This window comes from Lissotriton vulgaris, chromosome 12 (genome assembly GCF_964263255.1).
Source record: "Lissotriton vulgaris chromosome 12, aLisVul1.2, whole genome shotgun sequence".
In the NCBI taxonomy this organism is placed as follows: Eukaryota; Metazoa; Chordata; class Amphibia; order Caudata; family Salamandridae; genus Lissotriton; species Lissotriton vulgaris.
Window position 1 is genome coordinate 120,247,733 of NC_141700.1, and position 14,563 is coordinate 120,262,295.

Consider the following 14,563-nt stretch of genomic DNA (forward strand, 5'->3'; position numbering starts at 1 on the left):
TAGTACCCTGGAATTAAAGCATACTACTTGGACCTTACAGTTCATCATGAATGATTGTAAATGTTACGCTTTAATTATGATGAATGATGTTCAGCTACCTCCAGTTACATGCAGATGTAAATATCAAGGCGTCAGCATCCCATGATAGTAGGGTTTTCCTCTGATGCTGTGCAATGAAGTTGCAGCACATGTGTTACAGCTCTGACACCAAGGGCCACTGGGATTATGTGATTGTGTGGTCGCAGCAATTTTAGCATAATTATAGATTTGCTGCATTTGCCATATAATACAGCCTCTTCCGCATATTCTGCAGATTTTTTTAAAAAAAATCTTTTTACTCAAAAGGTTCAAAAGTTACTAAAAAGCAGCAACAGGTGTTTCCGCTCAGCAGAAGGCCCTTTGTAAAGCTGCACTGGTCGCCTTTTTGTTGCTTGTTGCTATATTGCGGTGTTAAACTGGTACTAATGAGGTGCAGTCACAGATTGGAGAACATTTATGGTAGTCAATGATAAGGAGTACCAGGTTCTAGAATTTTTTGTCCGCAGGGGGTCCTTACGCCTAGAAAATTTTAACCGGGGTCTCGGAATCAAAACGTTTGAAGACCACTGCTCTATATGTTTTAATTACAGCCTCGAAGCACTATTTGGTCAAATCACTTTCCCCTGCCTGCTGTTGCAAGCAGGACATGCTCTCCCCTAATGTTTTTTCTAATTTATTTAACCAGCGCGGCCTGCCTCGGCTGCAGTAATGGCAGCCACACCTTTCTTTTGTTATTTGCGGCTCGCTGAACTCGGTCACATGCCTTTTTTTCTATATCTTTACTTTTCTTACAATGGCGGTACACCCTGCTTTAGCTTTAAACATCTTAAGCCAAAGCTCAGGTGTCACAATTGCTTCAAAAGTAAATAAATAGAAAAAAATTTCTCCCATGCCTTTTTTTCTAATTCTTTACTTTTGAAGCATTCGCGGGACCCGCGCTTTTGCTTAAGATGTTTAAAGCGAAAGAGTGGGTGCCACCATTGTAACTAAAGTAAATAAATAGAAGGAATAAAAGCAGGCAGCCCCTAGTTCTTTTCCGTTGGTTTACTTCTGTAGCAATGGTGGCAGCCACACTTTAGCTTTAATCATCTTAAGATAAAGCATGAGTGCTGCGATTGCTTCAAAAGTCAATAAATAGAAAAAAAATGCAGCTGCCCAACTTTTTTATTTTATTTCTTTACTTTTTTTTACAAATGCGGCACCCACGGTTCAGCATTTTAAGCTAAAGTGTGGGTGCCGCGATTGCTTAAAAAGCAAAGAAATAGAAAAAAATGTGTCCACATGCCTTTTTTTTATTTATTTACCTTTGAAGCAATTGCGGCACCCGTGCATTAGCTTAAGATGTTTAAAGCTAAAGCACGGGTGCTGCCATGGTAACAAAAGTAAATAAATAGAAAAAAATGCGGCCAATGCATTTTTTTTCTATTTCTTTACTTTTATTACAATTAGGGCACCCTCGCTTTAGCTTTAAGCATCTTAAGCTAAAGCTTTGATGCAGCAATTCCTTAAAAAATAAATATAAAAAAACATTTGCAATGCAATTGCTGAAAGTTTGAGCTATTGGTGTTGCATTATTATTAGCTCAAACTTTCAGTATTGCGAGACCTATTGTATTGCTAAAGCTTGTTTCCTGTGATGGGTGCATCATAAGTACATATACATTGTATATAAGGGACAAAGTATTGGGTGCCATATATTATACAAATATTGCACTGCAGTGAGAGTTCAGTTACCACATGGAGGTCTATGTTAATATCAGAATTTCAGTTTTTAGGATCACAGACTGAGAGCAAACTTTTAATAGAGTGCAATTCTGTAGACTCTAGAGCTTTTTGAAGGAGTATATTGAAGTAAAACTCAGTAAATATTGCATTGCTGATGAGAAGATCTGTTTCTACTGCTGCCTTCATGACCCTGAGCCTGGGGAAGCTAAAGAGTAAGACAGGGTGATCAGCTGGTAACCATGGCTACCACTTATAGATCCATTCAGTTCAGAAGCATATGTTGCTGTATGGTTAGCCGGTATAGAAACGACCTTGTATATGTCCTTTGTAAAGCGTCATATGTGAGCTCAATCCATATGTCTTATTGATACAGTTGTGAGTTTGACTCTGATGAATGTATGACGTTACAACGCATACATTTACAACGCATGACTTTACAACGCAGTTTTTACATCGCAACATCCTTTACAACGCATACATTTACATTGCATACCACTACAACTATTTTTTATAAACTACATTTACAATGCATTCCATTACATCGCATTATACCTTTACAACGCATATCATTACAATGCATACCATTACGTTGCATTTAAGGTAAGTGCTGGATAGTATTGGGGTAAAAATTACTATTCTAACGCCAGTGAGTGCAACAGTAGGGTAAGTGTTGGATAGTGTAGGGATAAAAATTACTATTCTAACGCCAGTGAGTGCAACAGTATGGTAAGTGTTGGATAGTTTAGGGGTAAAAATTATTATTCTAACTCCAGGGGGTGCAACAGTAGGGTAAGTGCTGGATAGTGTAGGGGTAAAAATTACCATTCTAACTCCATGGGGTGCAACAGTAGGGTACGTTTTGGATAGTGTAGGGGTACTATGCGTTGTAATGGTATGCGTTGTAATGACATGCGATGTAATTTCTGCGTTGTAGTGACATGCGATGTAGTGTCATGCATTGTAGTGACATGCAATGTAATGGATGCGTTGTAGTAACATGCGTTGTAAAGCATGTTGAGATGTAATGACTGGGTTGTAAATGTAATGTGATGTAATGGTTGCGTTGTAAAGGTTGTTTCCCGACTCAGATGTTTTATCGATACAGCTTCCAAATGTTTTTACATATTCAGCTGTCAGAAGTATCGGCAGCCGCAGCCTGTGCAGGTAAGGGTGGTGGGGCGGTGGGGCCTGGTGAGGGGGGATTTCGACCGATGATGCGTGGGAAAATGAAATAGTTAATTTTCCCTCATCACCTTCTATTGAAATTCCCCCAACCCGGCCCTACCGCTCTTACCTGCACGGGCCGCGGCTTAGTATAAGGTGCAAAATGGTTTGTGAATATTTGACTGTTGCGTGGCGATCATACCAAGTCTTGGCATCAATGCTCACTAGCAAGTGTTCATTTGTTTTAGTGGTACTGTAAGTTCTTTTGCTTACTACAGTTTCAAAGAAGGTCTGATTGTGGAAGCCTTCTTAGAACATTTTTGCTATCCATTTTCCTAGTCCAATCTGTGCTACTGACCTAGATTTGGCCTGGACCTGTCCCACTCAACCCATATCAGCTTTAGAGTCACTGATTTTAAAATGAGCATTTGCAGTTTCCTTCCACCTCTTCTGTCTCAGCACAATGCACCATGTTCGGCTGGCAGCGGGTGGCCTGGACTGCTTGCACCTGCTCTCTAAGTAGTAATCAGGATCCCTCACAGTGCACCCTACAGGACTGTGAGTGATACGATTTGCAAATATTTTCGAAAACCACAGACCTGGGCATTTGAAATTTGATAATGCAAAGTCAAATATTTTTCGAGCCCTTCTGAACTCTGTTGTAAATGTCTTTCACGTGCCTTGACTTGACTGCCTCCCTGAACATATATATCATGAGGCAAACACTCGAGAGGGCTGCTTTGAAGGTTTATTTTGGCACTGGAAAATGCAAACTTTCTAATCTGGTGTGAGGGGACAGGCGTGCAGGTCAATGGTGATACCCAAATAGTAACAAGACTTGCCATCCACTGTGGAGGGCCTGAAATTGAAGCACTATTGAAACTAGTATTTGCAAAGCCAATAGGGCTGCCTCTTCGTTGAGGGAAGTGTTTTGTAATAGTTTGGCGAATGCGTGTGTGACCTCAAGCGGTCTTTAAAATAAAGTACCAGAGCAAAACAACATCTTGGGCTACAACAATATGGAAATAGGAAATCTGGGAGCAGGACCCTTCGCTGATCAGCCTGCATTAGCATAGTTATGCTACACTCTAAAAGAAGTGCGATATGGATCGAGTAAAAAGATGAAATCGGCATTTTAAGCGGTGAACTTAAAAAGGCATACATAGCAAAATATTGCATGGTAGATACTTTTGACTGAGGCGCAGTATTTTTTATTAGATCGTTAAAATAAAAAAAGATTGTGTAAACATGTATCTACTTTGTGAACAACAATAAATGTAGCAACTCTAACAAAGGGGTGTCGTAGGGGGAGGGAATCTATGCAATTGCGAGTAATTAGATCACTTTTTGATCTGACATTTCAGCTTACCACAGTTTATGAAAGATAGCTTAGTGTAGGGCAGAATGAGCGTGATGCACAGCTCTGACTTCCAGGGTTGGATAAGGTTCTGAAAGCATCTTAGTCAGGGATGGGCGAGCAAGGCCCACACCCAGGGCGCCTACTAGGTCATGGAGCTGCCTGCGTGAGGCTCTTGCGTGCAGCAGACACAGTTTAACTCTCCCTCAGACCCCCCTCCACCCCATCTCCTTCTCAACCCTTGCTGCACATAAAGACAAATCCTACCCACCCCTCACCGACAACTTGGCACCAGCTTGACCAGCTTGAAGCATCTGCGCTGTGGGTGAATCGGGTGAGGTGGGGAGAGGCAGAGATGCTTATGTTCAGAGGTCAGTCACTGCAGAGATAACCAGCCACGGACTGACCTGGGAAGACAAAAGGGCTCCCTCGTGCCCCATTTCACCCACGATCAGCAGTGAGGACGCCAAACTGATTCTGCCCAGGGCGCTCCCAGAGCAAAGGGCAGCGCTGATCTTAGCCATGAATTACCAGGACTGATGTCGTAACTGAGCGCTTGTAAAGGAACGGGTTAGGTTCCAGCACCATTGGAGACTCGTGAATACCAGCGCTCTCTCTTGCTACCGGTTCACGAGGCAGTGCACCTGTGTCGAAAAAGCCAACAGAAAGGTCCTACCCAAGCAGGAACGACTTCTTTGCTACACCCTGGCCTTGAGGGGAGTTTCACACTATGGGAGAAGGGCAAGTGGGAAACATCATGCTCTGAAGCACTTCGGGGGAGAAGCAGGTTTTTGCAACTCACTGAACTTCACGATATTTACATTTGTCCAGGACCGGACTGGCCTCCTTCCCTCCCTCCCTCCCTCCCCCCCACCCCTCCCCCCCCCCCCCTTGCCCCCCCCCCCCCCCCCCCGGGCTCGACCATGTGAAGGCTTTGAAGAGCAGGGCCGCTACTGGTCTATCTGGCACTTTCACAAGCTCCTGTGGGTTAACTGCAGCAGGCACCGAGGCTTGAAGCGAGAGCGGTGGAGAGCGGGAGACGAGAGTAAAGAGAAGGGAAGAGATTGAATGGATGTTTGGAAAGTACTCAAACAAACTACATCACGCGTTCATTTCCGCCCTTCCACATTCCCAGCAATGAAGTGTACAAACAGGTTTTTGTTTGCAGGTATTCCGAGTATGTTCCAGGTATCAACCCAAATTTCTATACTGCGAACACTGCGGCCTATCCAGGTACAATGGGCACAGAAATATTACAGATCCAAATGAGTCACACTACAAAGAACTATTCACAACATCTTTTTCAAGACGGTTTAGTGTTGCCAGATTTCCTTCGAGAAGACAGGGGACACGAACAGCGGGGGGGGGGGGGAAGGAACGGGAAGACGGACAGCGGGAGGGGGGGCGGGAAAGACACGGACAGCGGGAGGGGGGGCGGGAAAGCACACGGACAGCGGGAGGGGGGCGGGAATTGCAGAGGCTGGTAAAAACAAGCAGTGACACTACACCTCTGGAGCAGTGCCTGTTGCTGAAAAGCAACATGAACAACAGGCAAGGCAGCACCATGCAAATTCTAATAAGGGTGCCGACGGGGATGATCTGTGACAGGCAGTTCACTAGTACGGACACTGAGGCAGAGCTGCACCTCGGGTGACTTCAGTACGCCTACTTGAGGCTTCTGTTGCAGGAACGCCAGTAGGGCGGGCCGGGTGGACAAAGCGCTCTACAAAGGTGTGGCTTACCGGCCCCACATCGGCCACCGCAGTGCGCGTCTGGATGTTGTTGGCAGCCACGGTGGGCCCAGCTGGATCGGGTCAGTCGTGCCGTGGTATTCTGTACCGCAGCACCGCAAGCTCATGAGTCATCAGGCAGCAACCACTTTTCTGAATTTAACTGCAGCCCGCACACGTGCCGGCAGGCAGCCTAGGCTATATAACGAGCCACTCGTCCTTTAACTGTGAGTCTGACAGAACTCAAACTGTCTCCTCAATGTCTCTGTAGTAGCCATCAGCAGGCAGCACTTGACGTTCGTGAAAGGTATGCCGTGCGGTGATGAAATCCAGTGCTACATAATTACATATAATATACATGCTTACATACATTAGGCATCTCATTTAGCCCCTATGTAGTCTGCACAAAAGTGCGCACCCTGTGCTGCCTGCCTTTACCACTTAACGTTAGTGTAATTATAGCGGGAGGGGGGCGGCAAAGACACGGACAGCGGGAGGGGCGGGAAAGCACACGGACAGTGGGAGGGGGGCGGGAATTGCAGAGGCTGGTAAAAACAAGCAGCAGAAACGTGGCGGGCAGGCACACGGACAGCGGGAGGGGGGCGGGAAAGGAACGGACAGCGGGAGGGGGGGCGGGAACAGGCATACTGTCAGCGGGAGGGGGGCGGGAACGGGCACTCACCTGGACTTCTTCCGGCGGCCGTGGTCGGCATAATGACGAAAACAAACACCCAAAAAAAAAACGAAACTCCGCCCACCGCCCGATGACGATGCAAAAAGGGCGGAGAGGGAAAAAAATGCAGGAACGCCCACGAATCTGGTCCGGCCATGACGGACAGATCTCTGTTCCAATGGCTAGCCTCCATTTATGGAGCTAGCCAATGGAACAGAGGGCGCGACTAAGCAGTACACTGTAGAGACATGAGATTTCTCCTGGGCGGAGCTAGGAGCTCCGGCCCCAGGCGAAACCTAAAAATGGAACTGATAATGGCATAGCAGCAAAGGACGGGCCCCCCTGTGGAATGTTAGTGAGAATCATCTGATAACAAAGACCTCAGTTTGGGGTCTGTACACTGTTATATGATCCTTCTGTATACAGCTGTTTCCACAGAGCTCCCAATTACAAGTGGTGTGGCTGTGTCTGGGGGAGGGCATCACAATCTGCATATTATACCTTAAAACCTGTAATAGTTAGAATTTATAGCACCAGCAGTTTGAAAACGAGACTTGTGGATTTCATTGGGTGAAATAAACAACACAACTACGTCTGGATAACTTCTAACTTTTAATGGCGGCCTTAGTCCAGCTGCCTTGAAGGGGTGAAAACCCCTTCCAGCTAATTATTAAGTCTTTAGGAACTGTTTGCAAAACGTATATTTATTTTTATTAGAAGGCTAAGGAAAAGACTTTCAGGGTGAAAAAGCAGACTCCAAAAGTCTGTCTTTTGTGTCTACCATTCACACTATTCTGCCACTGCAGTTGTGAGCTAATTTATTGCTGATTTATTGCATCATAGAGTTCCTAGAAGGAGTCCATAGTATCTAGTCATCTAATGTCTCTTTCATTTAGCAGTCTTTGAAACGGCTTTTACTATGTAGTGTTAATTGAATAACTTTGATTGATCTAATGATCTTTGCACAATTTCTTGGTTAACTGCGCTTCTGATTGGGCCAAAAAGGGATCAAGTAATAGTTCTGCTAATTTAGCACTATCTTCGAAATAGAGCAGAGCACATTTAGGGTTAGGAGGACTTTGCTCGCATTCTGCATTCATTTGGTAATAAAAGCACACGCGGGGTGGATAGAGCACCCTATTCACAAAAACCCCATACAAGCAGAGTAAGGGAATCACAGCTCCTGAATGAACTATGTGAAGGCCTGGAAAGCTGTGCCAGGGGCAGGCGTCCAGATGTACTACTGGAAATGTCATGTGACCTTTCCCATGATGCCCTGTTTCCTCAGTGCACAATTCTACATAGCTTAGAATTCAGCAGCCTTTTTTTTTCAGGGGAGTACATATTTTTCCCCTGAGTTTTATATAGCGCAAACTTGACCTGAAAGTATCAGAGCGCTTTATATAAGCACCGGCTGTGTTACACAAGGACACATTCATTTTTTGTTAGGCTCGGGGAGATTAAGTGATTTTCCCAGCATCACAGGAGGTTGAGCGTCCCTGCGGAGACTTGAACCTGGTTCCCCAGCTTCGAAGTCGACCGCTCTAGCCATAAGCCACATCCTCTCCCCAATATTTTGTACCGTGGAGTAACCCTTCCCCAGCACCCTGAGCAAATCTAGTAGCAATCCACTTCCCAGCTGCCTATCTTGAAGGTAGGGTTACTCCTGCCTTGGATGGAGTATCTTTACTACCATTTGTATGTGGAAACTGGTCGGAATGGCGTACGGGCATGGCCATAAACCTACATGATTGTGGACCTTCCCGATTGTACAAGTCAAACCCCGCCATGGTACAACCACTTGCAATGCCTTGAGTTGGATTTACCACAGTAGATTTCCGCATAAGCCTGGTGGAGAAATCTGCAGTAATAAATCCATTTACACGTACCAGGTATCATTTTGTGAATTATCCGCAGATGCCAATGATGTCTTTTTGGCCTTACTCTTTCATTTATGGCCAAAAACACCCTTTTAAATTTTGTACAAAAGGTGTAAACAACTCCAGCAAATAGATGCAAATAAAGACTGGACACAATATTCTCTATATAATTGTGAAAATCCATACATTGGGTGGCAAAAGAGCCAACCGTACCAACTCATCTCACGTTCAATTTTCATGATGTTTCATATATTTCTAACCAAGAGGGTTTTCATATGGTGACTTTGAAACATTTCAATGCCCATACATTCTACCAAGAGTACCTACTACTGTAGGATCCAGTTCTCAGTCTGAAATAGTTTGGTAAAAGCTTACCTTGGCCATCACTTGTGTACACACAAACACTAGCCAAAATGATGGATATCAGAATCCAGGTGTTCATTCTTGAGAATTCCAAATGTTTCCAACCTATGGAAAGTAAAAATGAGAGCTTAGTAAACAGCACTGACAGTTTATTTAACTGGGGTTTACAAAAAGCCTTGCTTTTCAAGGAAGATAATATGTTTCAGTTTAGTAAAACAGCAACATTTCTCCACCAAGTAATACACCTGTGATTGGGAAGGATCACTGAAATAATATCGAGGGTCAAAATATCGACTTGCAAAAATATCGTGGACAAAATATCGACAGTCAAAATATCGAGTTTGTATCTACAAACAGGTAAGTACAAAAATATCGAGTACAAAATATCGTTTACAATAATATAGTTGTAAAAAATATCGACTTTATTAAAAACTGTGTTAAATTAAATTAATATGAAAATTTAAGTACTAAAATATACTTAAAAATACTTACATTAACTTATAATAATAAAATAATAAATGAAAATATTAAAAAAATTTACAATCTTATTTGTTAAAACATATATATATAGTAACATACTATAATTAAATAAGATACTATTATATTACCGTACGATACCAAAGAGTGCAAGCGTAGGGAAAGCGTTGGATAGCGTAGGGGTTAAAATTACTATTCCCACTCCAGTGGGTTCAACAGTAGGGAAAACTGACCCTGAACCCTAAAAATACCCCTTTACCCAAAAACCCAAAACTGACCCTGAACCCTAAAAATACTCCTTTACCCAAAAACTGAAAACTGACCCTGAACCCTAAAAATACCCCTTTACCCAAAAACTGAAAATTGACCCTGAACCCTAAAAATACCCCTTTACCCAAAAACTGAAAACTGACCCTGAACCCCAAAAATACCCCTTTACCCAAAAACTGAAAACTGACCCTGAACCCTAAAAATACCCCTTTACCCAAAAACTGAAAACTGACCCTGAACCCTAAAAATACTCCTTTACCCAAAAACTGAAAACTGACCCTGAACCCTAAAAATACCCCTTTACCCAAAAACTGAAAACTGACCCTGAAACCTAAAAATACCCCTTTACCCAAAATTAATTAATATTATTTAATTACCAATTAATTATTAATTAACAATAAGAATAAAGTAAATATATTAGCACATTAGCTGTAATTAATTTAATTTAATAATTAATATTATTTTTTTCAAAATAATTAACAATAACTAAAAATTATATATGTAAAAAATTATATTAATTAATTAACTAATTAATATTAATTAATTACCAATTAATTATTATTTAAAAATATTTACAAACATATATTAATTAATTAATTATTATTAAATTACTCCCCACCCTTATCCCCTATTAACCCAACATCCCGCTCCTAAACATTAACTACAATTTATATTACTATTAATACATTTTTTTTATTTATTTAACCTTTTTTCTACATATTATAGACATTTTTTACTTTGACTATTTATATATATTTTGTCGATATTTTTGTACTCGATATTTTTTTAACATTATTTTAATCGATATTTTGACCAACGATATTTTTGTACTCGATATTTTATTATTCTCGATATTTTTAACTCGATATTTTGTCCATTCGATATTTTGGAGTCGATATTTTGTCTGTGCACCGATTGGGAATGTACATTGGGAAACGTAGGACTTGGAAAGGTTTGCAAGTCAGAAGTTGATAAACCTGTAGTTAGGTGGTAAATAGGTTAAATTAATGGGAGAGGAAGATACACTAACTCCAAAATATGAATGTACAGTACAAAATATGCACTATCCTATATAATATATGATATGCGTAACTCTGCCATATATTTTGACTACTTCACAGTGTTTAACTTGTGCTGGTATTTTTCAGTGCTCCACACCAGCATTTAATTGTCAACACCGGCACTGATGGCAGTCTGCCACATGGTGGCGATGGTTGTCTGATTTAGCGATGAACACAACAGCGGTTAATTAAAAAAATACAGTAAAAATAAGTAGCACCTTGTGCCCAAGCTATTCTTATAGTTGTGGGGCTTTGAATACTCTGAATTATCCCACTTGTAGAAGTGTGATGCTTAGTAGTTGTGTTGGTGGTCCCAATTTCATCACATTATTGACCCCTTGACAAGCCCTTAGCCTCTGAAAAGCTTTTTATTTGCTGCTTAAGTACTAGCAGATACTCAAAGAGTGTGAACTACAGAAAAGAAAAAAGGACAATTGAAGCTCTGGTTACTTCCTGTTCCTGTTCTTGCCATGACATTGCTTCAGGGTTTTATCATAATGCATTAGGTTTTAGGTCTCGCCTGAACCAGCGCATGACATTTTGTTAGCTTACAAGCGGATTAGAGCTTGACCATTGGTTACACCTGGTTGGCTTCATCCTCACTCTCATTTTCTTGCCCCTTTTTGATCGCATGCCTTCTTCACTTCCTCTTTGTGTGTTTGCCGCTCTCCTGGAGCATGGCCCAAATACTGGATCTTTTCTCAGTGAGCGTCCTTCTGCTGCTATTGCTTTTTGAGCCTGGGCTACTTTTTTATTTTATTTGCTGTACTCTATGAGACTGCATGTGCTTTCAGGCTTCCCCCCTCCCATCCTTCTACCCCTCACAGTCCCGCTCTAGATAATAAGCTTTAAATCAAGTTAGTACACATGTGATAGCACACATAGGGTAGCACACATAAAGTAACACATATGGGAACAGTTTCTGCAACGACCAACCGTTTTCAGGATCATGCAGTGATACAGTAATTTATTCTGCATTGTAGATTATTCCCTTTTTGCAAAAAGCCGCACATTCAAACAAAGTTCTTATGAATCATCAGCTCGCTTGTTTCCAAAGCTCACATGCGATTAAGTTCCCTGTGGACATTTCCCCCACATGGTTGGTTTTTGGACCAAAAAACTTGTTCAGCTTCACGCTCATGAAAGCAACCAATCTGAAACAGCAGTTCTAGAAACAACCTGCCAGGCCCACTGAAACATTTCAACAGGATACATTGAGTGAGATAATTTTTCTCAAAGTCAGAAAGGCGCTAGCGCAGATCCACTCACGCTAACCTCAAAGCGAGTCCCTCTCTTCAGAAAAATAATAAGTCATAAACCAGGCCTGAGGTGATTTTACCTTTGTTAACATTCTTGACTTTTTTCTCATTCCTCTAAAGAAAGTGCCACCAGAGGCATTTCATGGCATGGGAAAAATGGTCAATTGCCCAATGGGAACTTTGGGATAAGAAACTTTTTCTCTAGTTGACCACTGACTGTCCTATTCCTCTATCTCAACCACTCTCTCTCTCTACCTATCGCTATCGCTACCTCTGACTCTGTCTTTCCAACCCTGTGCCATTTTAAGTATTTTTACTGTCCTTGTAATACATATAACTACTGTTTTTGTGTAACCCTTTTAAAGTTTAACATGGTATTTTGAATAGTTTGGCATTGTGTGTGTTTGAATTACCTTTGAATGGGTAAAAATACCCAAACGTGTTCAATACCAGCAGCCCCTAAAATATGTCTTGACCGAACACCCCTAAAATTCTTAAGATGACCCCGAGTACCCGCTTCCAATTTAAGAAGAATGCAAGGGATCGTAAAAAACAGGATGATAACACGCGGTGTTGCACAAGTTGCTGTGTTTTACAGCACAACACATAGCCTGTGAATCTGTGCCCGGCGACTTGCTCTGTGCAATAAACCACACAACCCTTATTGGCTTCAGATGGCATCACCAGTGGGGCAGGGCCTTCTGTAAACACCACAATGCAACCACCTCTCGGGTGCAACCAACTGCCCGCTCCATGAGACTCCCAACGTTGTAAATCTCTCTACGTTTTAAGAAAAATTACCTAAGGTTGCAAACCACTTAGTTTGCACATTTGCATAGCCTCACTTAAAGATAGTAATAGTAATCAAAATAGCATTAATAATGGAACCAAAAGGAACAGCAGAAATAGCAGAATTAATAATGGTTATGAAAATAATAGCATTTCTAGTGCTAGTATGCCTGATACTACTAGTACTAGTAATAAGAAGATCAGTAGTACTATTGGTCAAACATAATTGATGAGGAACTGGAAATGGTGTTTTTCAATACAACTAACCTACCATACTGCCAAGATATCTGTAAACATGTAGCAAAGTTCATTTATGGCAGCCTGAGAGGATGTTTACAACTTTTTATCTGGTTGCACATTTACTGATCTGTTATCACCAACTGCCGGTGATCCTTGCCGTTGCCAAATTCTCTTGCGATAAATCATAAAATTATATTGAATGGGTGATTCATTAACACCCCCCACCTCCAAAACTGCGTAGGCTCTTTCGTAAGCAAATATGATCTGAGTACAAGATACGATTGATTAATAAAACTTGGCCTTGTAATTGCCGGCGCGCTTTCATTCCTGGAATTTATGGTTTTACTTTCGTGTAACAGGACATAGATAGGACATAGGTTAGAAGAGCAGACCATGTGTATGTTCAGACTTTCAAGGACAAAACTGTTTAAACAGGTCCCACAGTCAAGGAGGTCATGGCTAGGATCAGTGGGGTAACGAAACTTGAGGGTACCCCCCTGTAAAGTACATGGAGGGCCCCCCCCCCCATGCTTTGGAGCCAGTCAGGAGCTCTCAGGCTATGCACAGTGCCGGAGGGGTGGGGGGACCAGATTTACGAAAGCAAAAGCCGGGACAGGCCAGACATAGAAGTGGGACTGAAGGGTGACAGGACATATAAGAACGAAAAAAAATATATATAATGTATATATTTATATACATATACAGTTCAGTTCAAGAGGTCTTTATTCGATTTGCATCATAATAGACAAGTACATATTAAAAAGCAGTTCATACTCTTACATATAAGATAATAAATACATTACATTCAAAAAAGTTAAAAAAAGTATTACATTTTTAGACAACGATGTAAAAAAAAGACCCCTTACTACATAAAACAATGCTACATTCGAGCCAAAAGATATAAAAACATGTACTGTGGGAACTTCATTTGCAAAGGTTGCGAGAACTAATTGACCATGCCCAGCTCACAAATTTTGCTACCCAAATGGCAATAGGGGTAGAAGTGTCTGTTTTAAGAATCCTAGGGCCTTATTTATGAAGGCCTTGCGTCAGTTTTGCGCCGCCGGTGCGTCACTTTTTGTGACGCACCAGCGGTGTAAAAAATACGCCTCGTTGCGCCATATTTAAAAAGTGACGCATCTAGGTAGATGCGTCACTTTTTAAACCCCTGCGCCACATTATACCTGCGTCAGGTTTAATGTATGCAGAGGGGGCGTTCCCCCGCAAAAGCCTCGTAATAGTGACGCAGTGAAATCTATGAGATTTCACTGCGTCACTTTTAGGACGCTGTTGCGTCAAAATCTTGCGCCTGCCTCACAGCAGGCGCAAGACTGACGCAAGCCCTTTCACATGGGGCTTTCCCCATGTGAAAGGACGCATTGCTGGAGTTGCGTCACTTTTGTGACACACTCCAGCAATGCGTCACTTTTGCGCTTACAGATACGTCAGAAATACTGACGTATCTGTAACTCCTTGCGACATGATGCGTCATACATTAAATATGACGCATCAGGAATGTCGTAAGGAGTGCGCAGTG

At 42.1% G+C, this 14,563-nt stretch overlaps 1 protein-coding gene across 3 annotated transcripts in view; it reads right to left on the reverse strand.

Moving 5' to 3' along the window:
* Positions 1-14,563, reverse strand: part of CCL25 (C-C motif chemokine ligand 25) — an 88,145-nt gene that overhangs the window by 53,081 nt on the left and 20,501 nt on the right. For 2 of the 3 annotated variants that reach the window (XM_086947476.1, XM_086947477.1), the window contains exon 2: positions 8,943-9,035. In XM_086947476.1, the coding sequence (XP_086803602.1) occupies positions 8,943-9,009 (67 nt within the window). In that variant the 5' untranslated portion in view covers positions 9,010-9,035. Of the gene's footprint in view, positions 1-8,942; positions 9,110-14,563 lie in introns of all 3 variants that reach the window. The other variant, XM_086947478.1, reaches the window with a different exon arrangement.